This window comes from Brassica oleracea, chromosome C3 (genome assembly GCF_000695525.1).
Source record: "Brassica oleracea var. oleracea cultivar TO1000 chromosome C3, BOL, whole genome shotgun sequence".
In the NCBI taxonomy this organism is placed as follows: domain Eukaryota; kingdom Viridiplantae; phylum Streptophyta; class Magnoliopsida; order Brassicales; family Brassicaceae; genus Brassica; species Brassica oleracea.
In genome coordinates this window covers 53383716-53406256 of record NC_027750.1, presented here as the reverse complement: position 1 = coordinate 53406256, position 22541 = coordinate 53383716, and the positions used below count along the sequence as shown (strand labels likewise).

The 22541-nt window shown below is 35.4% G+C and overlaps 3 protein-coding genes and 1 pseudogene across 3 annotated transcripts; 3 read left to right on the top strand and 1 right to left on the bottom strand.

Annotated features, from left to right (window-relative positions):
• Positions 1 to 793: 793 nt before the first annotated feature.
• LOC106329257 lies at positions 794 to 19002 on the top strand (annotated as a pseudogene).
• Positions 814 to 2028, top strand: LOC106329256. The gene is made up of 2 exons (XM_013767884.1): positions 814 to 900; positions 1168 to 2028. The coding sequence occupies exon 2, from the start codon at positions 1170 to 1172 to the stop codon at positions 1965 to 1967; it is 798 nt and encodes a 265-aa protein (XP_013623338.1). The 5' UTR covers positions 814 to 900; positions 1168 to 1169; the 3' UTR covers positions 1968 to 2028.
• Positions 4576 to 7735, bottom strand: LOC106330920 (uncharacterized protein At3g43530-like). Its single transcript, XM_013769308.1, has 8 exons — positions 7719 to 7735; positions 7564 to 7657; positions 6335 to 7108; positions 6081 to 6242; positions 5755 to 5989; positions 5498 to 5599; positions 5030 to 5410; positions 4576 to 4925 (listed from the first exon to the last, which is right to left on the bottom strand). The coding sequence occupies exons 1-8, from the start codon at positions 7733 to 7735 to the stop codon at positions 4576 to 4578; spliced, it is 2115 nt and encodes a 704-aa protein (XP_013624762.1).
• Positions 19003 to 19953: 951 nt separating the features above from the next.
• LOC106335697 (probable fructose-bisphosphate aldolase 2, chloroplastic) lies at positions 19954 to 22080 on the top strand. The gene is made up of 6 exons (XM_013774278.1): positions 19954 to 20244; positions 20329 to 20598; positions 20691 to 20800; positions 21062 to 21152; positions 21241 to 21510; positions 21619 to 22080. The coding sequence occupies exons 1-6, from the start codon at positions 20068 to 20070 to the stop codon at positions 21895 to 21897; spliced, it is 1197 nt and encodes a 398-aa protein (XP_013629732.1). The 5' UTR covers positions 19954 to 20067; the 3' UTR covers positions 21898 to 22080.
• Positions 22081 to 22541: the final 461 nt, after the last annotated feature.

Sequence of the window (22541 nt, the reverse complement as noted above, 5' to 3'; positions counted from 1 at the left end):
TTTTTTTCAAATACAAATTTTAAAATATATAAACTGTTACAATTATTTATTTTTTGTATTTGCCAGATGGATTGTGATGAGTTAGGAGACCGATGACGGTATGTCAATTTAATATTTTTTCGTGTTCAATAAAATTTAGTAATTTATAAATCTATCAAATAATGTTAACCCGTCAAATTGCTTACAAAATTTATTTAATTTTTTGCAGGTTTCTAATTGAATTTGCTTTCTTTATCGAGAAATGTACTTCATAATTTATATTATTTATAGATAATATTTTCAATTTTATTATATTTTCTTTTAATATGTCTACATAAATGTTAGTTTATTATTTATGGAAAAATAATATTACTCACCTAAAATAAAAAATTACAACACATATACAATAAAATTCTAATTAATGATAATATAAAATCTGTTACTTCTAAAACTATACACTATTTATTCTATTTTTTTAATGAAGGTATCTTCTTAAACACACAAAATATTTTGTGACGTTGCAATTATACATACACACAATATCTGCCTATTCATACTGATATTACTTTGTTTCCTCTCGTCCATCTTAAATATTGACTACCAACTTTTTTTCATGACAGATGAATTTTCCCAAAAACCGTGGTATTATGTTGTAAAAGTCGTTACTTCCAAAAACTATATAATATTTATTCTATATTTTGAATTTTCTTACGCGGACCGGTCACCTGGTTACAAATTACAACTGTTGACATTAAAAATGTCTGTGATTAGTGATTTAAAAGTACCCACTTAAAACCCAATACGGCGTCGTTCTCCCAACAATTCATCTTCTCTTCGGTCGACTTCGACTCCTTAATTTCGGAGCGAGGTTTCTTCTTCCTTCAGAACTAGGGTTTTCTGGGATTCTCGAATCGATAAAAGGTCAGTCATTTCAGTACTTTTTGGATATTCTCAGTATAATTTTCGTCTTATTACTTACTTAGTTAACATTTATCGACCTTTGATCTTGATCCGATGCGTCTGATTTTCGATTTTGAGAAACTACGCATTTCCCTTTGGTTAGTGAACTAAGCAAAGAACTGTGTATGTTATTGCTTTCTGTAATCAATTACCGATTCAGTTCATATCGATGTAACCCTCTCTATTGCGTTGTGTCTTAAAAGCGATGTTGATGTGCTTTTTTTGTAGCCATGTCTGAACGACAAGACACAGGAGATGTTTCTCTTTCCGTCAAACACGAGGAAGATGTTTCGCCTGAATCTTTAGCTTGGGCTGATTCCTGCATCATCAGCTTCCCTGGTGATTCCGACAACAATGACTGGGGAACGTTTAGAGATGCTTTAACAGAAATCATTGATATCCATCCACAGATCTTTGTTCCTTCATCTACAGAAACAACAACAGGTGTTCGGTCTCGAGACGAGGTTATGACCGAAGCCGAGTCAGTTCAGATACCACAAGCTGCTGACAGTTCTTCGAGTGAACAAGTCAGCGAGATTGTCTCTTTTCTCACATTTGAATCAGACCCGTCGAAGAACTCTTTGCCAGATCATTACTTTCCGGCAGAGAACAGAACAACCAATGGACCAGTGGACAATCACACAAGATGTATTGAAAGTATAGAAGAGGATGGTTCTGTGAGCGACGGAGAGGCGAATGAAGAACCAGTGTCAGAAACGCCTCAAGTCGTCAAGGATGATTTCATGAGCAGCAGTTACGTTGAAGACGACAACGCTGACGAAGTTGATGCTTTGGAGGATCCGGGTAACCTTACTCCACAAGAGATCTTCAAGGTGTGGGATCTTAAGATCGTGGGAGAGGATGATGATGAGGAAGATGGGTTGGGGCTTCAAGTGAAGAAAGCACTCGATGAGTTTTCCACGGTCCAGCCACCCAATGATGATGATCATGTTGTTGTGGAGAAGAGTTATATCGATGATCTGATAGCTGGGATAACGGATCTGTCTCTCGCGGAAACATTTGAGTGAAGAAAAGATGAATTCAAGTGTATTTTGTTAATTTGACATCAGTAACTCTCTTTTGTTTTAATTTTTTTACTTGACCAACAAAACCTTCTAGACGATTCGGAGGGTTCTCTAAATCGGTTGTTTCCACGTCCAATTTGGCCACCTGTTGTGTGCAATGGTGACGATGAGATTGCACTCTCTCTCGACCGTTAATTAAGACTTCACAATCTCTTAAAATCTCTGTACTTAAACCGGATTTTAATCTACAAAGGGACAAAGGACAAAAAAAAAAAATCTATAACCATCAAAACTAATCTCTTATGGGACAAATGAGTGTAAGTTATGATTATACCCTTAATGAAAGCTCAACATCAACCATTGGATCTGATTCTTCACGTTATAATCTGAGCCGTCCGATCTTTAAAGATGAAATATTTACAATAATGCCATTAATGAAACTTGTCTCTCAGCCGCTGGATCTTATGAGCCTGTTTTAATCTTAGCCATCAGATTTTGTCTGGGTCCCACTGAAAATTTAATCACTCTTCTTCTTCTCCATTTCTTCTTCAACCATACCCAACCACAAAAATTCATTTCCTTCACCAACCAAACCTCTATTCTTCAACTCTTCATCCAGAAACCTTTACCTCTGTTTCTTAGGGTATTTTTACAGGTTATGACACCGTGAAACATCCCATTTGCGTCGTCTTTGGTTCTGAAATCTATTGGTAAGTGTAAACTCTCTTCCTCTCTCTTTTTTGTCTCTCTCTTATATTTTTATTGTTACTTGTTTCGGTTAAGTCATATAAAATACATGTTACCTGTTAGTCAGATTATAAGGTTGGTTGATAGAATTTTGTTAGAGTATGAAACATAAAATTGCAAAAGAAATCGTTTTTGTGTATGGTACAACCGGTACAACTTGTAACTCAAAATTCTTTAACAACTAGTTTCACTGGTACAACTGATGTAGTATTACTAACATTTTTATAGAAAATGTATCATTAGTAAATCTGGTACAACTAAGTGTAACACATTGAATAGGTGGTATTGATACACCTAATATAACTTGTAATAGTCATGTGCAAAATGAACGTCCGATAACTGGTATTACTTGTATAACTTATAACTAGTTTGATATGTAAACCCGTCAAAGTGATAGTATAACAGATATTTTTTACAACCGTAAAACTAATATAACTTGTACAACTACTCAATAATATTGTTGTTTTTTACTCATTTCAGGAAGTATGGATAGCAATGGATCTGTGGTGATACACTTTGAACATGGTGTAGACCGACATATTTCTACTTTGGTGATGAAAGGAAGATATGAGGAGATTACTTATTCCCACTTGGTTGATAGAATAGGCAAAAAACTGAAGATTGATGTAGATGCCACCAAGCTTCAACTGAGTTACTTTCCGCTGGTCTTGAATAATAAAAATTCTTGTTATATCTTGGATGATGAAGATGTTTTAGGATATTTGATGATGGTAGATAAGAAGAACCGACGTTGTGTCTTGCATGTGGAACTTGCCAAAATCGTCTCAGAAAATCAGAGCAACGAGATGTTTTCTATGAATGAGGAAAATCTGAGTGATGCCAGAGCTAATGATGGCATAGTTGAAGTTGGAGAGTTGGAAATTGTTCCTCATATTCAGGAGGATGAGTTTGAGCATGAGAAAATCAGTGAAGAGGGTGATGAAATGGATGATAGGGAGGAGTTGCCGGCTGTTACAGCAGTTGAACCTCCTGTTGTCAATTCAGAATGGGATGATGGCATTGATATTAGTCTTCATCAAGAATTTGCGACTAGAGAAGAAGTGAGGGATTTAGTGGACAAAGGTGTGCATTCCAATTGTTTTGAGGTTGATATACAGAAGTCGAATCCTCGGGTTTACATATTGAAATGTCGTGGGGCTGGATGCATATGGTATTTACGAGCTGCAAAGCTGAAGAACTCTGATTTTTTCTCTATCAGAATGTACTAGTTGTACCATTCTTAAATGTTATTGGATTGTCATACTTGTATTAGTGATTCCATAATACCTGTTTTAGCATAATACAACGGTCCTAATACAACAGAAACAGGAACAGAAACATATATCATAAGTTTTAACACAACATCCACATAAGTCATAAGTTTTAACACAAAAGAAACATAAGTCATAAGTTTTAGCATCAAAAGAAACATAAGTCATAAGTTTTAGCATCAAAAGAAACATAAGTCATAAGTTTTAGCATCAAAAGAAACATAAGTCATAAGTTTTAGCATCAAAAGAAACATAAGTCATAAGTTTTAGCATCAAAAGAAACATAAGTCATAAGTTTTAGCATCAAAAGAAACATAAGTCATAAGTTTTAGCATCAAAAGAAACATAAGTCATAAGTTTTAGCATCAAAAGAAACATAAGTCATAAGTTTTAGCATCAAAAGAAACATAAGTCATAAGTTTTAGCATCAAAAGAAACATAAGTCATAAGTTTTAGCATCAAAAGAAACATAAGTCATAAGTTTTAGCATCAAAAGAAACATAAGTCATAAGTTTTAGCATCAAAAGAAACATAAGTCATAAGTTTTAGTTGGAACATAAGTTTTAGTTCTTAAAAGCTATTCCAAATAGCTATTAGTTTTTCTGATACGGAGACCTGAGCGGACGAGAAGGTTTATGGGTCCTCTTTGGCCTGGTCTCCTCCTCATCACCAACTTTTTCCTTATCACTAGCTGCCTTTTCAGCAGCAGCTAACTCATCACCAGCCTTCTCTGCAGCAGCCTTATCATCAACCTCTTTCTCGAGTTTCTCCGCAGCTTCTGCCATCACTTGAAGAGTAGATGGCGAGTCCTCCACATCTGTCTTGCCTTCCTCAGTTTCACCCTCCTTGTCAGCCTCTGTCTCGCCCTCCTTCTGACCTACTTCATCCTCATTGCCAGCGACCTCATAAGCCTCTTTCGCAGCCTCTTCCTCACCCTCAGCATCTACAACAAAACAAATTACAACAAAACCACCACACAGCAAAATTTATATCACTGAACCAAATCTAAACCGATAGCACATGAAAAAAAAAGCCAACAACAAATACCTTCAGGTGTTGTCCCAGCCTCTTTCGCGCCATCCTTCTCAGCCACTTTCGCGCCATCCTTCTCAGCCTCTTTCGCGCCATCCTTCTCAGCCACTTTCGCGCCATCCTTCTCAGCCTCTTTCGCGCCATCCTTCTCAGCCACTTTCGCGCCATCCTTCTCAGCCTCTTTCGCGCCATCCTTCTCAGCCACTTTCGCGCCATCCTTCTCAGCCTCTTTCGCGCCATCCTTCTCAGCCACTTTCGCGCCATCCTTCTCAGCCTCTTTCGCGCCATCCTTCTCAGCCTCTTTCGTGCCATTCTTCTCAGCCTCTTCTTCGACCTGTTTCTCACCATCCTTCTCAGCCACTGCCTCACCATCCTCATTGCCATTGCCCATATTATCTACAACATAATAAAAATGAATACCCCATCAAAACAATTCCAATGCAAATTTGACATCAAAACAAAACTAATTTTAAAATCAATTACCTCTTCCTTTGCCTCCTGAAGCCTCACATGTTTCATATTCACCAAATTGGAATGACCGATTTTCTCTTTGAATCTTGTCTTGTTCAAACTCCTTTACTCGTGCTGCCAAGAGACGAATTGTTTAGTCCCTCAATGCAAATCCGTCATCCATTCTCTTCTTCAATCTCAATTCCAACTCTTTTACACTCTCACGGCCTGCCTCGCCCCCTACCTCGGTTCCTCACATACCCTTTCTTCCTTCTGTCCTTCGAATATACCATGAGGCTCAGATAGTTGCTGTGTGGTAGGCCGGGTTCTCACATCCATCTCGAATAGATCCTCCCAAGATATTTTTCCTTCCGGTTTTATAAGGATCCGGTTCCAACCGTCAACGGCTATGTCTGCCTTATCTGAATCATCTTGCAGCTCCACGTCTTCCACACTCCCTTCATCCATGATTTCATACAAGAGGTCTAGTTCATCTCCCTGTGGTTTCAGCGTACTTGAAATCACCTGAAATATGACCAACAACATATCACACTTAAAATTAACTATGAACTTGAAGATAAAGATAGAACAATACTTAAAAATTAAAATATTTTACCTTTGTGTTTCCAAGCGCCTTATAAATCTCTTCTAATGCAAATCCTGTTGTCCCAGTCCTCTTGTACTTCCATTTGCACATTCTTGGGCAATCTGGGAGACAGTTTGGATCAGGATCTCTGAAACTTTCCCTAAGGACAGGGATACATTCAAAAGCCAATATCTGCACATCATTTCACACAATCATATTAGTTATATAATAATTAATTAGTTATATAATAACTAATATGCTTATGGAAAACATAATTCATATACCTCCAAAGGGATGACAAACCCAGGAAATGTCCACTGCATATTATTCTCTGGGAGCCCTTTAGCGAAATGATCCCTCAAGTGGAAAATCTCCTTCATGCAATCATCAAATGTGTAACGGCCCCATGGAAACTTGTTGCAAAAATCCAGATCATCTACTGCCTGGAGAATGAAAGGCTCAATGAAGTATGCATTTCTTGTCCTTCCTCTTATTACTCTGGTCAAAAAATAAAGAACCGCCATCTTCAGACGCTCATCACTACCATCATCAGCTTCCATCTTCTCAAGCTTCTCTAAGACATCCGCTTCTGTCACTCTCAGACCCTGTTTCTTCCTATTCTTCTCCTTAGTCTTCTTCTGCAAGTGCTTAAAATGCTTTGTTGCAAACTTCATCTTCCCTTTTCTCGGATAGTTTTCAGGGTATGATCCGCAGTATAAACCAGAGAGGAGGGCATGTTCCCTGATAGAGTATCTAATTGGAACACCGTTTACCCCAAACCAAGCTTGCCGCTCCTTTCCTGTATGCATACAACGAAGTAGCAACATCCACAATCCCTGAACCTTTCTTTTCTCGCAACAATCCATGTGGAATAAATGCTTGAACTGAGGGTGATTCTCAAACCAACTCTTCTCTGACTCCTTAAAGTCTTTAATCGTCTCCAGAAAATCGTGTTGGTGGCACCTTGAGGAGAGCTTGCAAGCCGTCCAATAATCACTCGGCTTGAAGAAAAAACCAACAGGTCTCATTGGTTCTACGGCCATATTCTCCTCCCCAGCCTGAAGACACAAATAAGAACACTAAATACACTGAATAAATATCCGAGTTACACAACACAAAATCACTTAGTTGTACCAGTTAAATTAGTTGTACTAAAAATAATATTACTAGTTGTACTAGTAAACCTAGTTATACGACATTTGTTAAACCAGTTATACATCAATAAAACCATATACTTAAACAATACTCAGTTTAATTAGTTAACCTAGTTATATTGTTAATAGTTGTATCACTTACCAGTTCCTTCATTTTTCACTCTTTTAGTTATACTAATTATACGATACTCAGTTGTATAAGTTAAACTAGTTATACTTTTCATAGTTGTACCAGTTATAAATTCCAGTGAATATGTTTTACAACATATTATTACCAGTTGAACTAGTTTCATTCTTTTATTTGTTAGTTCAACTCTATGATAAATATTTCTAAAATCATTTCAAGTTGACTTGTTTACCGTTCTTGGCGCGTCATTGTCAATGGTAGCAGATCCAATGGCAGCCTCAGGTGGGTTTGAATCACTGTTGTTAGATCCAATATGCTCACGGTTCCTATTTGTTAGTTCAATATTATCATAAAAATTCCAAAACTATTTTAAATTGATTTGTTTACCGTTCTTTGCGCTTCATTGTTAATGGCAGCCTCTGGTGAGTGTGACTCTCTGTTGGGATCCTCTCTGTTGTTAGAAGTTATTGGAGCTTGCAGTGGATTCTCCGCCTCACTGGGTGTTTGAGTAGGTGCTTTTTGTGGCTCAATCGGAAATGATGGGCTTGGCGTACCCTCTCTATCATCATGAGAAAGCAATTCCGCTGATGGTGCCAAGGAATGATCGGGATCGGAATGTTGTTCTGGTGAAGATGCGGTCCGACGCCGCTTGGTTGGATTGGATGAAGACTCCGACGAAGACGAGTCTTGCTTCCTCTTCTTTTCTGCGGTTTCAGTCTTCTTCTTTGCTGCATCTCTTTTTTTTCACGGCTTCTCTCCTCCTCTTCACCGCCGCAGCATTCTTCTTCTCCGCCGCAGACTTGTTCTTCTTCTTCTTCTCCGGCGCACCTTCCTTGTTTGTTTCTCCGGGGAAGCGAGTCTTAGGAGCCATAGTTTTTCAATGAGTGACACGAAACAGAGAAATAGATGAGATTCAAGGGACCAACTTCAAGATGATTGTTACAGAGTTTGATTAGTGAGGGGAGATTGAGGGAGATAGTGATTTGAGATTGTCGATTGTGTTTAGATTTGTGTTTCTTGGTTACGTCGAAGAAAAAAAAAATTAAGGATTTAGGGCAAAACAGATGGGTCGGGTCGGGTTATTAGTAATTGGGTAGGTAGAGTAGTTGGGTTTGTAAATATGTTGAAATTTTAGGTTTTCTGATATTTTCAGCTGAATTTCGATTTATTATTAATTCATTAAAAAATTAAAAATAGAAGTGTCCTATTCCAGATTTTTGTGTGCCCATTTGGTCCATCTCAGCCTTTGATTCACTTAAACCTCAGCCTTAAGAAAACTCAGGGATTCACGTCCTCACAAAGACCCTCAGAATGTAACTTTCATACGCATCTTTGGCTCTAAATTCTAAAAGTGATTTTAAATTGAATTTTCTTGTCTTCACTCGTCAATGAAGAACTACTACCGTCTATAAATCTTTAAAGTGATTACGAACACTGATGAAAACTGTTCGTCATAAACTTGCAACATATGACACACATACCAAATGATGGTTTGGAGAAATAGTTTTTTCTGCTGTTTAACAATTTTGAGATATTGGTGAGGTGGTAGTGACAAAATAAGTTTTTGCCAATTCAGTCACCAATATAATGGAAGAAACTAATGGTCGTGACCAGAAATTTATCCATCATCCACATGATCAAATCAAACAGATTATGTAACTATATCTATACTATTAAAATATAATCATTACTAAAATATAATCATTACTAGGATTATGCCTTTAATTTTTAAACTTATTTACAATGTAATACCACTGTTTTTAAACCTTTTTAAAAGAAAATTGGCCAAAATAAATCCAGCCAAAATCATTGCTTTTACGGTTTGGGAAAAAAAAATCAAAATATTTCCTCTTATTTTGTAGGAAGGAAATCTGTCATCAGTTAATATTATGCCAAAATATGGAAAACTATAACAAAATAGGACCCAAATATGCTATTATGGACCGATTGTTCCAAAGGCCTAATTGATGTCTGAATAATCATCATTACTTTCAACTTTTGCAAACAGAGATTTTTTTGTAAAACAATTAAGTCAATGTAACAATCACTTTGAACTAGAAAAGTATTATAATTTCGGATTAAATAATATCTTCTATGCATATCAATACTATTAAATCAGGATCATAACCAATTAATTGAATTTTAATCCAACAATAACTATCTTATACATATTTTATAACCATTTTTTTGATTCCAAATTAATAGAAACCCACTTCTTCCTAGCGTACTAAAAACACTCTCAACAACCTTTTAATATTAAAATCAACTTTGTAACAACTACAACTGAATAATCATATTATATTCACTATTCATATTATATACTTATAAATATTAATTCCAATTTAAATAACAAAGTCAAATTATATAAGTAAATTTAACAAATTGCATCAAAAAGTTTTAAAGCATAAAAATGATTTTAATACAAAATGGGTTATAATTTAAATATTTTATTTTAATCTATTATATTAAAACAACATCAACATCTATTGACATAAGTGTGGTACAATTATTAAAACCTCTTATTAATCATATAATAAATATATTATACAAAGAAAAATACAAATATTAATAAAACATAAATATAAAAATTAAATTTCTAAAAAATATATAAAACAAAAAATATACCCGTCAGAATCTAGTATCCTATTAAAATATAATCTTTATTAGACTTTCGGATTAAATAATATATATTAACTTCAATACATCTATACTATTAAAACAGAATTCTTATTAGGATTATGTCTTTAATTTTTAAACTTATGCCACTGTTTTTTTAAACCTTTTTTAAAAAATTGCCAACATAAATCGAGCCCAAATCATTGCTTTTACGGTTTGGAAAAAAATATATCAAAATATTTCCTCTTCTTTTGTAGGAAACAAATCTGTCAACAGTTAATATGATACCAAAATATGGAAAGCTATAATAAATAAGACCCAAATATGCTATTCTGGACCGGTTATTCCGCTTGGGCATTTTAACCTGGATCCGAAGATCTGAACTGGAACCGATCCAAAAATATCCGATCCGGAACCGGACCAAAAATTTACAAGTATCTTTTGGGTCTAAATTTTTTTTATCCGAAAGAAGCGGAACTGAAAAAGAACCGATCCGAATAGATCCGGATCCGAAAGAACCGATCCGAATAGATCCGATCCGATAAGAACCGATTTGTACCCGACTTAAAAACATGTATATCTAAAACTATGATGTTTTGTGTTCTATTTTATATATATTATTTTATGATTTAGTTGAAATATCTTTTGTTAACAACATTTGTTATTATTTTTTAACATTTTTTAAGTAATATAAAGCTTTAAAATGTAAAATTTAGAGTTTTAAAATGTTTTATTTTAATTATTAATAGTTTTATTTGAGTTGTTTTGTAAAATTTTAGATATATATGACAAATATTCAACTAAAGTTGATGGAATTGGGTATATCATGTCTTTTTCAGATCCTAAATACCTGAACCCGACCCGGACCCGATATGGATACGAACAATTACGGGTATTTTATGGGTATTTTAATTATAGATCCGAACCGACCCGAACCCGAGAAGAACCGACCCGAACCGAAAATTTTTAAGTACCTATTGGGTTTAAATATTTAGAATCCGAAAATATCCGGACCCGAAAAGAACCGGTCCGAACCCGATCCAAAGATCCGAACGCCCAGGCCTAGGCCTAGTTAATGTCTGAATAATCATCATTGCTTCCAACTTTTGCAGACAGATTTTTTGTAAAACAATTAAGTCAACGTAACAATCACTTTAAACTAGAAAAGTATTAGACTTTCGGATGAAATAATATATATTAACTTCTATACAAAATTGAATATTGTACAATTTCTCTCAGGATATGTACCTTTTTTTTTAGTGTCCTTGGGTCAATAGTATATAGTTTTTTGGTTAAGACATAAAGATTATTTTTAAAGAGAAAACATATATTTGTTGTTATTTAAATATAAAAAGAAACATTAAAAACAAAGAGGAGAACTATATGAATATTTTTCACAAAAAAGTGTTAGCTCAATTTAATTTTAATGCTTTTAGCATTATGAAAAATAATTTTTTTAAAAAATATATAATATGCGAACAAATCTGTATCATTTTAAATCAGCTAAACATTTATAAATATTTTAAAAACATAAACAATCAACAAAACCATAATTATAGTATTAGATAATAAATTTTATCTATTTCACATCATCAAAAGTTTTGGTTTCAGATGAGAGAATGTCTAATGTTTTTTTTTTACCAGGAGATTTGATTGGATTGTTACGAGCCGAATGCACGGAACGTGTTTAGAAGAAGCAAATCTGTTAAAATACTTCTTATAATTAATAATTTTTTTTACTATAATTAGATTTTAAAAGAAAAAAAATCTCGCACTTTGAAAGTGCGGATTAAAATCTAGTTTTAGTTAAAGCAAAATGAATAATAAAAAAAAAGAATATACCTATATATTTATCTTTGTCCATGTATTTGCGTGTTTTCATCGATTATTGTGTTTAGAAATGAAGATAAAAATATGAGCTAACCCTTAAAATAAAACATAAGCAAAATAATAGAGTTTTAAAGTAAAACAATAGCAAAATAAGAGATTAAATAAGTAACTTTTTGTCAGGTAAAAAAGTATAAATTTTTTTTTTTTTGCCGACTGATATTATTATTAACAAGATCTAAAATTTACATAAAGAGCCATAAAACAAAAGCTAAAAAACCAAAAGAAAGGGCAACGACATAAAAGACAAGGCCCAAAAACTCAAAAGGAGGGGAAGACATCTGTTGTACCCACGTGTACGAACATAGCGACACGCGTAACCACAGAAACCGCCACCTACCACCGCCGGAACAGGGCTTCACGCCGGAACTCTGTACTACCGGAGACCAATCTCATCGGAGCAGAGAAACTACCAGCAATAACCCGATGCGGTTGAGTGAAACACCGAGACAATCACTTCGCCGAGAAGAAAACCATTCGAATCCATTGAAACTTCCACAATCTAACTTCCACCGCCTTCACCGATCTTCGCCGGAAAACAACCGGCTGTCCACCGAAACCAACGATCAAAGAAACCCACAACGGTTTCAACAACATACCCCATCATCGCATGAGCTATCTTCAACGAAACCAAATCGCTCACTAGATCAGAGACGCTAGCAATCATCACCGGAGGTGATGACTCTAGAGACGAAAGCCGGCCAGCCGGTGCTGGGTTAGCCACCGATTGCCAGAGTCGAAGCCCGACCTCACGGGAATCTTATGCCGGAAAGGAACCGGCGTTCGATAAACAAAAAAAAAACTCTCATCTCATCCCTCTCTGTGAAAGATTTAAGAGAGAGAACAGAGAGGTAGAGAGAGAGCTTTTAATTAAAATGTTTCTATTTATACATTTCTGCCGTTTAATTTGTTGTTTAAAATGTGTTTTTCCAATTTTGAGTTACTGTCAACCTAATTACCTAACATCAAAACAACAAAAAAAAAGTTGATTTGTTAGATAGGTGACTACTAACTAGTATTAGAGCATAATTAATGAGAGTTTTTAGAAGTGAGATTCTTAACGTAATTTAAAAATCAATTTTTAATTTTTAAATTACGCTAGGAATCTCACCCCTAAAAATCCTCATTAGTCATGGTCTTACGAGGATGATAAATCCTTGCATACATAAAACAAACAATCAAAATAAAAATATTATATTAGATTTTACCTTTTAAAAAAATATTAACATTTGATTAAATAATAAGAGAGAAAAGTCAACTGATTAAAATATTATTTTTGTGCTATTTATATTGATGGATCATTTACATTGTATTTAACGATCGGCTGGGTAGAATATGATCGTTCTGCCTCGTAAAACATGAACCAAAAATAGAAAGCTTTTTATCCAAACATACGAAAAACAACGAAGCAAAAATGAAAACCATTTTCTCAAAAAAGTTGGTCTCATATAATAAAGAATACAGTAAATGGGTAGGTACTAGGTATTGGTACAGAGAATTGAGAGAACATAATAATTGAAAAGAATATCTATGGGCTACGTACGAAAGCAATTTCTTTATTAATCGGACGGCTAATAGGAGCCATCAAGGTTGACCACGACGTGACGACATAGTGGCCTTATCCCAGGGCCATCTTCACCTTCACTGTAACTCTTTCTCACTCGCATCGTCTATAATAGACCCTCTATAATACAATAGCATTTGATTCTCTTAAAGTCTCTCTTCCCGCTGACCAAAAAATAGTTTCCCTTCCTATTTACCACTTCATAAGAAAAATATTACATCTTAAATCTTAAAGATCTATCTTATCGTAAGACAAATCATGACATGAAGACTGTTGCACACTTGAGATTATCAACCATGATCGAATTAACTTGAATGATTAATGCCTCTAACTTGAAAATGGGAGAAATCACAGTTCAATATGTTTGTTTTCATTCAATTTTATCAAGTTATTCTGAAGATTTTTTAAAAACTTGTTTGGTGAATTCTTATGATTAAAATGATAAATTTTAATATTAACTTTGCCAGACTTATCAGTATCAAGCATTTATGACCGGACTACTATATTGGCACTCTTAGTCATCAACTGCTGTGCTGTATACTATTCATGCATATGTTTTGTAATACTGCATACTAAGAAATCAATATTATGACGAACCAAACCCGTAATTTAAGGCAATAAGTGCTCAATCTTTAAATTATCTGAAGAGCTAAACATCAACATCTACTACTTTTCTACACCAAATTATAATCTACCCAAATTCAATAATAACTAGATCGTGAAATGTAATAAAAAAATAAAAATAAAAAAATCATAGATTTTAATTTTAAAGTGTACGTGGCTTGAAAATAAGATATTTTTTGGTCCAATTGAAAATAATATGTTTAAGCTGAATATATACATATTTTTGTAATACACATTCTTACAACATTTTTTTTGATGGAGTTATATGCATAACTTATAGACAGAAGAAATTCTGACAATTATTTTGTTATTGAAAACTCGACCGTCCCCATTGATATGTATGCATGCCCACCTTACGCGATATGTATGATGAGATGATTACTTTTTTTTTCCCCATTTGTTAACGGTATGGGAACCGTAGCATTACAAGAAAATCGAAAAAACTGAAATATTTGGAAAAAGATAAAAAAAGCGAAAAAATATAATTAAGTTTATTAGAGGATAATGGCCAAAGGAAAAAGATATGCCACGGGGAAGCATGTGCAAATAAGAATGAACAAGAGCTTCTCGTCTTTGAAGTTAAGGGGGAGGGGGTCCACAAAAAGGAAAAAACGGATCGCAGAAAAACCAGAATAATGATCGCTGTTGGTTGGTTTTTTGCACTGTTTATGGGCATTACTGACACGTGGCGGCGGTCCGCGATTGGTTGGTTTTTATTTTTTATATTTTTATTTTTTTACTCAGACAAAAAAAATTAAAAAAAATTAAAAAAAAAATTAAAAAACCTGTTTGAGTTTCAGCGTTAATCATGGTCTAAGAGGATCAGCATTAGAGAGAGATCACATGCGTTTCTTTACAATAATAAAATAATAGCAATTAATTTTATAATTATTTTAACTTATTTTTTAACAACCTAGCCAATAAATGAGTTAGAGCATGTCCAATGGTTAGAGTCTATGATGGGTTCTAATGATTAATTTAATAGCTAATTTAGTAATTTGTGAAGTTTAGAACCCTTGCTAATGTAATTAAATTTGACATAGTCCAATGGGAAAACCTCTAAAAAATTCTTAAAAAATAAACTTTTTATTTTATTTTAGAAGTTAAATGATTGGATTTCATAAAATTTAAACAAATATGACATAAAAATATATTAAAAATAGAAATACAAATTCATAATTAAAAATTTGAAACAAACATGAAAGAAAAGCACAAATAAAAATTTAAACAAATATGACATAAAAACATACTAAAAATACAAATATAAATCATAAACGAGAAAAAACCAATTAGTTGTAATCTTGATTTGTACACAAGTTAACACCGAGACTTTCGCGTTATCAATTAATGCTTGAAATGCAAGAATAGGCATCAAAACCAAATCTCTACATCAATGTTATTACACTACTTTCCTCTGAAACCACTGAGCTTTAAAAACTATACTAATTGCTAATTTCAATCGCATGAATATCAGTTTATGGTATTGTACGTGGCAAGACCAAAGTCATTCTCTCAACCTCCATTCATGGCAAGACCAAAGTCATCATCGTCCATCAACCGAGAAGCAAAGACATTGTGCGTGGAAGTTGCGAAATCACCATCCAGATCTTGGCAATCTCTCAACCTCTCTATCTTCTCCACAGCATCCCTCATCTCCATCCTCCTTTCTTCATCCTCTTCGCAACAGCTCAACCCGATCTTCACCCGTTTTCTCCTCCTTCACCATGTTACTCACCCAAGTCACAAGGCTCATGTTAGCATCGTACCCTTGCCTTAGATAATTCTCAGGGAACCTTCCCGTTAAAAGCTCCGAGATCAAAACCCCGAGGCACCAAACGTCTGTCTTCTTCTTTATTTGTCCCTTTAAGCTGTACTCTGGCTATTTATAACGATCATTAGGTTATGAGACTGCTCTGAGTTCATCACCGGTCTCAGCGCGTAGTCTGTCAAGAGAGGCTCAAATGATTCGTCAAGTACGACATTAGATGACTTGAGATGACCGTGAGGGATGGTCAGTGTTGGTAGTTCCTTGAACAAGTAACCTAAACCCTTTGAACATGATTATCGGTGGTGGAAGAAGGGTTCTTACGCGTGGGCCCCACCACATTTTTGCAAAAACCGTGCTTCAATGTCGCCATATAAGAAACGTTTCACAGTGGTTTGTTGTACTGTTTGCGGGCCCCACAGACACGTGGCGGTCCGCGATTGGTTTATTTTTAATTTTTAATTTTTTTTTTTAAATCAGAAAAAAAAAATTAAGAAACCAAAAACGTTTTTACCGATAATCATGCTCTTAGCCACTCCTTGTATAATCTTTAGCCTTGTTGGCCAATCCAGTCGAAACCATCAATCTGTACATTATCAGCATATTCCTGAACATGAATCAATGTTGTTCCAAGCCAATGCATTAATTGTTAAATAGGGACAAAGTATGAGTCTAAAGATTTATGGGAAAGAGATTAGGAAGTAGATTACCTGTAATTGATAGGAGCAGGACCTTGAGAAGAGAAGCTTCTGGTGGTAATGGGAGAATCAAGGCGGATACGAAATCCAAATGATTGTTGTAGTTAGAGTACCTTTAAGAAAAAACGTTTGAACTTTGCAACACTCTCTTTCTTAGTTTTGTTTAATTTATTAATTTTTATGGGAAGAGACTCACCTTAAAAGAGACCAATGCGGTTGTCCTAACAGCATGCGCAACGGTGAGACTCATTGGAGTCGTTAGCGACAAAGACATTTCGGATTAATTTTGGATATTTTGGATTTTTTTTTTTAAAAAAAAAAGAAAAAAGATGACCATTCACGGGCCGCCACGTAGTCGTGGGAACCGCAAATAGTGCAAGGATTCACTAAGAAAAAATCCTTATTTAAGAATTTTAAAGATTGAATCCTTAGCTTTTGGTGGGGTCCACTAATTATTTAATTATTTTTTTCCTAAGGACTCCCACTTAAGGATTCCCATTGCGGATGCCCTAAGGACATCATTATTGCAAGTCTTTGTGTTTGGGTCTTTAATACACATATATGTATATGTATATATTATATATGCATATATAATTACGGGTTAAGGACTTTGCGGAAACCCAAACCGAAATTTTTTTAATTAAGGAACTTTCGGTTTGGGTTTCAGTAAGTCCGACTAAATAGCATAATTAAAATAACAAAAAGTAGAGTAAAAATGTTTACTCCCAAAGAGCCAATCAGGATGAAAAAGGTAAACAAATATTTCTTCTCATTTGCGCTGGAAAATGGAAATTTTCTTTTGTATTTTTTATATATTTCACTTTTTTGTTACTCTAGATAAAAGAGAGTAAATTAGAATTACACCGTAAACAATTAATTTTTTTCACTTATTTTTTTTATATTTACTCCAAATTATTCTAATTATATTACCAGTCACACCCTAAATTTTCAATAGACACATAAATAAAATCGAAAATATAAAATATATAATATTTAAATCTTGTTAGACATGCTGACCGCGATTTATATAATATTTTTTATTTTACTAGTTATATGATTACCTACTGTAATTTAATAAAAATATAGTATTGAATAATAAAGATTTAATAAATTGTATATTTTTTTACAATTTTGTTTAATTTATATAACTGAAATATATTAAACAATCATATTAACAAAATATAACAAATTATATTTTTGTATATTTAGAATTTCTGAAAATGGAAACAAATTACTAAAACTGTTAAAGTAGGAGATTAAAATATTTGTGATCAGTGATTTAAAACGTACCAACTTAGAACTCAAAACGGCTTCTATCTTCTCTTCATCCGGTCGGGAGACACCGAGATTTCAAAGCGAGGTTTCTTCTTCCTCCCTTCAAAACTAGGGTTTTTTTTCTGGGATTCTCGAATCGATAAAAAGTCGTCAGCAAAGTTACTTATTGGATTTCAGTCCCTGAATTGGATGTAGTACTCAGTATAATTTACGTCTTATTACTTGCGTAGTTGACATTAATAAACCGTTGATCTTGAGAAACTACGCATTTCCCTTTGGTTAGTGAACTAAGCAAAGAACTGTGTATGTTATTGCTTTCTGTAATCAATCACCGATTCAGTTCATATCGATGTAACCCACTCTATTGTGTTGTGTCTTAAAAGTGATGTCGATGTGCTTTTGTAGCCATGTCTGAACGACAAGACACAGGAGATGTATCTCTTTCCGTCAAACACGAGGAAGAAGATGTTTCACCTGAATCTTTAGCTTGGGCTGATTCCTGCATCATCAGCTTCCCTGACGATTCCGACAATAGTGACTGGGGAACGTTTAGAGATGCTTTAACTGAAATCATTCATATCCATCCACAGATCTTTGTTCCTTCATCTACAGAAACAACAACAGGTGTTCGGTCTCGAGACGAGGTTATGACTGAAGCCGAGTAAGTTCAGATACCACAAGCTGCTGACAGGAGTGAACAAGTCAGCGAGATTGTCTCTTTGCTAAACTTTGAATCAGACCCGTGGAAGAACTCTTTGCCAGATCATTACTTTCCGGCAGAGAACAGAACAACCAATGGACCAGTGGACAAGCATACCACAGGTAATGAAAGTATAGAAGAGGATGGTTCTGTGAGCAATGTAGAAGCAGATGAAGAACCAGAGTCAGAAACGCCTCAAGTCGTCAAGGATGATTTCATGAGCAGCAGTTACGTTGAAGATAACAATGCTGACGAAGTTGATGTTTTAGAGGATCCGGGTAATCTTACTCCACAAGAGATTTTCAAGGTGTGGGATCTTAAGATCGTGAGAGAGTATGCTGATGAGGAAGATGGGTTGGGACTACAAGTGAAGAAAGCATTCGATGAGTTTTCCACGGTCCAGCCACCAAATGATGATGACCATGTTGTTGTGGAGAAGAGTTATATCGATGATCTGATAGCTGGGATAACGGATCTGTCTCTCACGGAAACATTTGAGTGAAGAAAAGATTAATTCAAGTGTATTTTGTTAATTTGACAACAGTAAGACAGTAATTCTCTTTTTGTTTTACATCTCTACTTGACCAACAGAACCTTCTAGACAATATGGAAGGTTCTCTAAATGGTCGATTTGGTTGTTTCCACGACCCACTTGGCCACCTGTTGTGTGCAATGGTGACGATGAGATTACACTCTCTCGACCGTTGATGTAAAACTTTACAAGCTCCTAAAATCTCTGTACTTAAACCTTAGCCTTAAGAAAACTCAGGGATTCACGTCCTCACATATTCTCTCAGAACGTAACTTTCAAACGCATCTTTGGCTCTAAATTCTAAAAGGGATTTTAAAATGAATTTTCTTGTATTCACTCGTCATTGAAGAACTACTTGCGTCTTTAAATCTTTAAAATGATTACTGTCCTCATGATTCGTGCTTCCCTTATCAAATCACCATTTTGTAAGCTTATAAGCTGTTGCCACTAGTTTTAGCTGAAAATGATGCGTTTGTTTTTTTGACCTCAACATCATGACAACATGTATTAGTACAAGAGACATAATTCAAGTAAAAAAGAGTAATAAGTGAACTATTATGGTCCACGGTGCTACATATTAATTTCAGAGGCTTTTATACATCTTTGTAAATGGTAATATGTTTTTTTTTTTGAAAAATCATTTTTGTAATAGCTTTTTTTTTGAGTAAAGAGTAATATGCTTCTTTTTTGTAATATCATTTTTGTACATGCTATTACACATTTTTTTCCTGTATAAGAAAAGTAGCAAAAAAACAAGCAAACGAGGGCATAAAAAGAGCATATAATGATTCCTTTGCATGGACAAAAAAGAAAGAAAAAGAAAAAACGAGTGTGCATTCTTGAAATGTGAGAGTAGTACTTACAAGATTACCATCCACGTGGCAAAGTGTAATTGGCAAGGTCACAAGAACCTCAAATAGCTGATCTGATGAGTAATATAAATCCAAAAGAGGGAGAGTGAGGTTGTGCTCCTCCTCAGAGATAAGGTAGTGTGTGTCATCATAAGCTAATCTACTGTGCGTCTCTCAAACAAACGAAAGGCAGAGAGAAGAGAAAGAGATAACATTAACAAAAAATGGCATCAACCTCACTCCTCAAGGCATCTCCAGTGCTGGACAAATCTGAGTGGGTCAAGGGCCAAAGCGTTCTCTTCCGTCAGCCTTCTTCCGCATCCGTCGTACTACCTAACCGTGCCACATCTCTCACCGTCCGTGCCGCTTCTTCCTACGCCGATGAGCTTGTCAAGACAGCGGTTAGTACTCCCACTCATATCTTATTTTCCACGAGTCTTAAATAATTATCTGCATGATTCTTATTAGTTTGGTGTTGTGAGCAGAAAACAATTGCATCTCCGGGACGTGGAATCTTGGCGATGGACGAGTCGAACGCGACTTGCGGGAAGCGTTTGGACTCGATAGGGCTAGAGAACACTGAGGCAAACCGTCAAGCGTACAGGACTTTGCTTGTCTCTGCACCAGGTCTCGGACAGTACATCTCCGGGGCAATCTTGTTCGAGGAGACTCTCTATCAGTCCACCACCGAAGGCAAGAAAATGGTCGACGTCCTCGTCGAGCAAAACATCGTCCCCGGTATCAAAGTTGACAAGGTATAACTAAATGTACGCTAGTAGATTAGATCATTCACCAAACATGGTGCTTGGTTAGAGGAATCTAAACGAGTTGTATATATGGAACCTAGGGTTTGGTGCCACTTGTTGGCTCTAACAATGAGTCATGGTGTCAAGGACTCGATGGTCTATCCTCTCGCACTGCTGCTTACTACCAACAGGGTGCTCGTTTCGCTAAATGGTACTCTCTCCATGAAAATCGTAGTTTTAGAGTTTTCGTTCATTTTAAGAAAAAATTTTACAATGCCAAAAATAACTCTATCTTAATACATAATTTAAAAAAGGTTATTATATGTAGTAATCGTCCTAATTAATATGGACAAAACAGAAAGAAAGAAAATAACTATAAAGTTGCATTGAAAACACAAAACTATATACTTGAACTACATGTTTCCTCTTGGGGCGATGGTTTTAGTGATTTTTGTGTTGATGATTGATTTAGGCGTACTGTCGTGAGCATTCCCAACGGCCCGTCTGCACTCGCTGTGAAAGAAGCTGCTTGGGGCCTTGCTCGCTACGCTGCCATTTCACAGGTATAATACATTGCTTTTCCTTCAAGAAACAGGTGAAATCGGATTCTTTTAAACTATTTCACACGCGGATTGTGTTTTATTTTTACAGGACAGTGGATTGGTCCCAATTGTGGAGCCAGAGATCTTGTTGGACGGAGAACACGACATTGACAGGACTTACGAAGTTGCTGAGAAGGTTTGGGCTGAGGTTTTCTTTTACCTTGCTCAGAACAATGTCATGTTTGAAGGTATCCTCCTGAAGCCGAGCATGGTGACTCCCGGAGCCGAGTCTAAAGACAGAGCTACTCCTGAACAAGTTGCCGCCTACACCCTTAAGCTCCTCCGCAACAGAATCCCTCCTGCCGTCCCCGGAATCATGGCAAGCTCTATTCTATAAGAAAATGAGTTTTGTTTTTAATGAGGAAAACCTAGATCTTGTTTTCTTGTAGTGGAAGTAAAGTTGTTTGTGTTTACTTTTTTTGTGCAGTTCTTGTCCGGAGGACAGTCTGAGTTGGAGGCAACGTTGAACCTCAACGCGATGAACCAGGCACCAAACCCATGGCACGTGTCCTTCTCCTACGCACGTGCTCTCCAGAACACTTGTCTGAAAACATGGGGAGGCAGAGCTGAGAACGTGAACGCTGCTCAGACCACTCTCTTGGCTCGTGCCAAGGCCAACTCGTTGGCTCAGCTTGGAAAATACACCGGAGAAGGCGAGTCTGAAGAGGCTAAGGAGGGTATGTTCGTCAAAGGCTACACCTATTGAAGACAACAATGTTGAAGAAGAGATCATGATGCTGTGAAAGGAGACGAAGCAAATGTCTTGTTGCATTTGTTGAGTTTGGTTGTTATTATCATGTCCAATCATTTACTTTCTCTACTAAATTTGCATTAGCTACTCCTTTTTAATAAGCTTTAATATATTGAAGTTATCTATCTTATCTTGATCTATTTTATTCTTGAAAAGTATTCTGTAGAAATAGTTTCCGTTACCTTTCACCTCTCCATATGAATACAGACACTATGCATTGCGATATTTTCATTATACTTGTCACACATTTCTAAAATGTTACCATGGTTGCTTACATAATCGTTTTGGTTTGTATTTTACCATATCGAATTATTCATCTTCTCTACTTAATTTGCATTACCTACTTCTTTTTATATATTGAAGTTATCTATCTAATCTTGATGTGTTTTATTCTTGACATTATTATGTAAAAAAGGTCGCCGTAACCTATCTATCACCTCTCCATATGAATATATACACTATACATTGCGATATTTTTCATTATAGGCCATGTTAGTTTCTCCGTCCGGACGAAGATGTGAGTTTTGTTCGTTTAGGCACTAAAAATGAAATTCATATAGATGGATCATCCGGATGACTTTCGGGAATTTAAGCTTAAT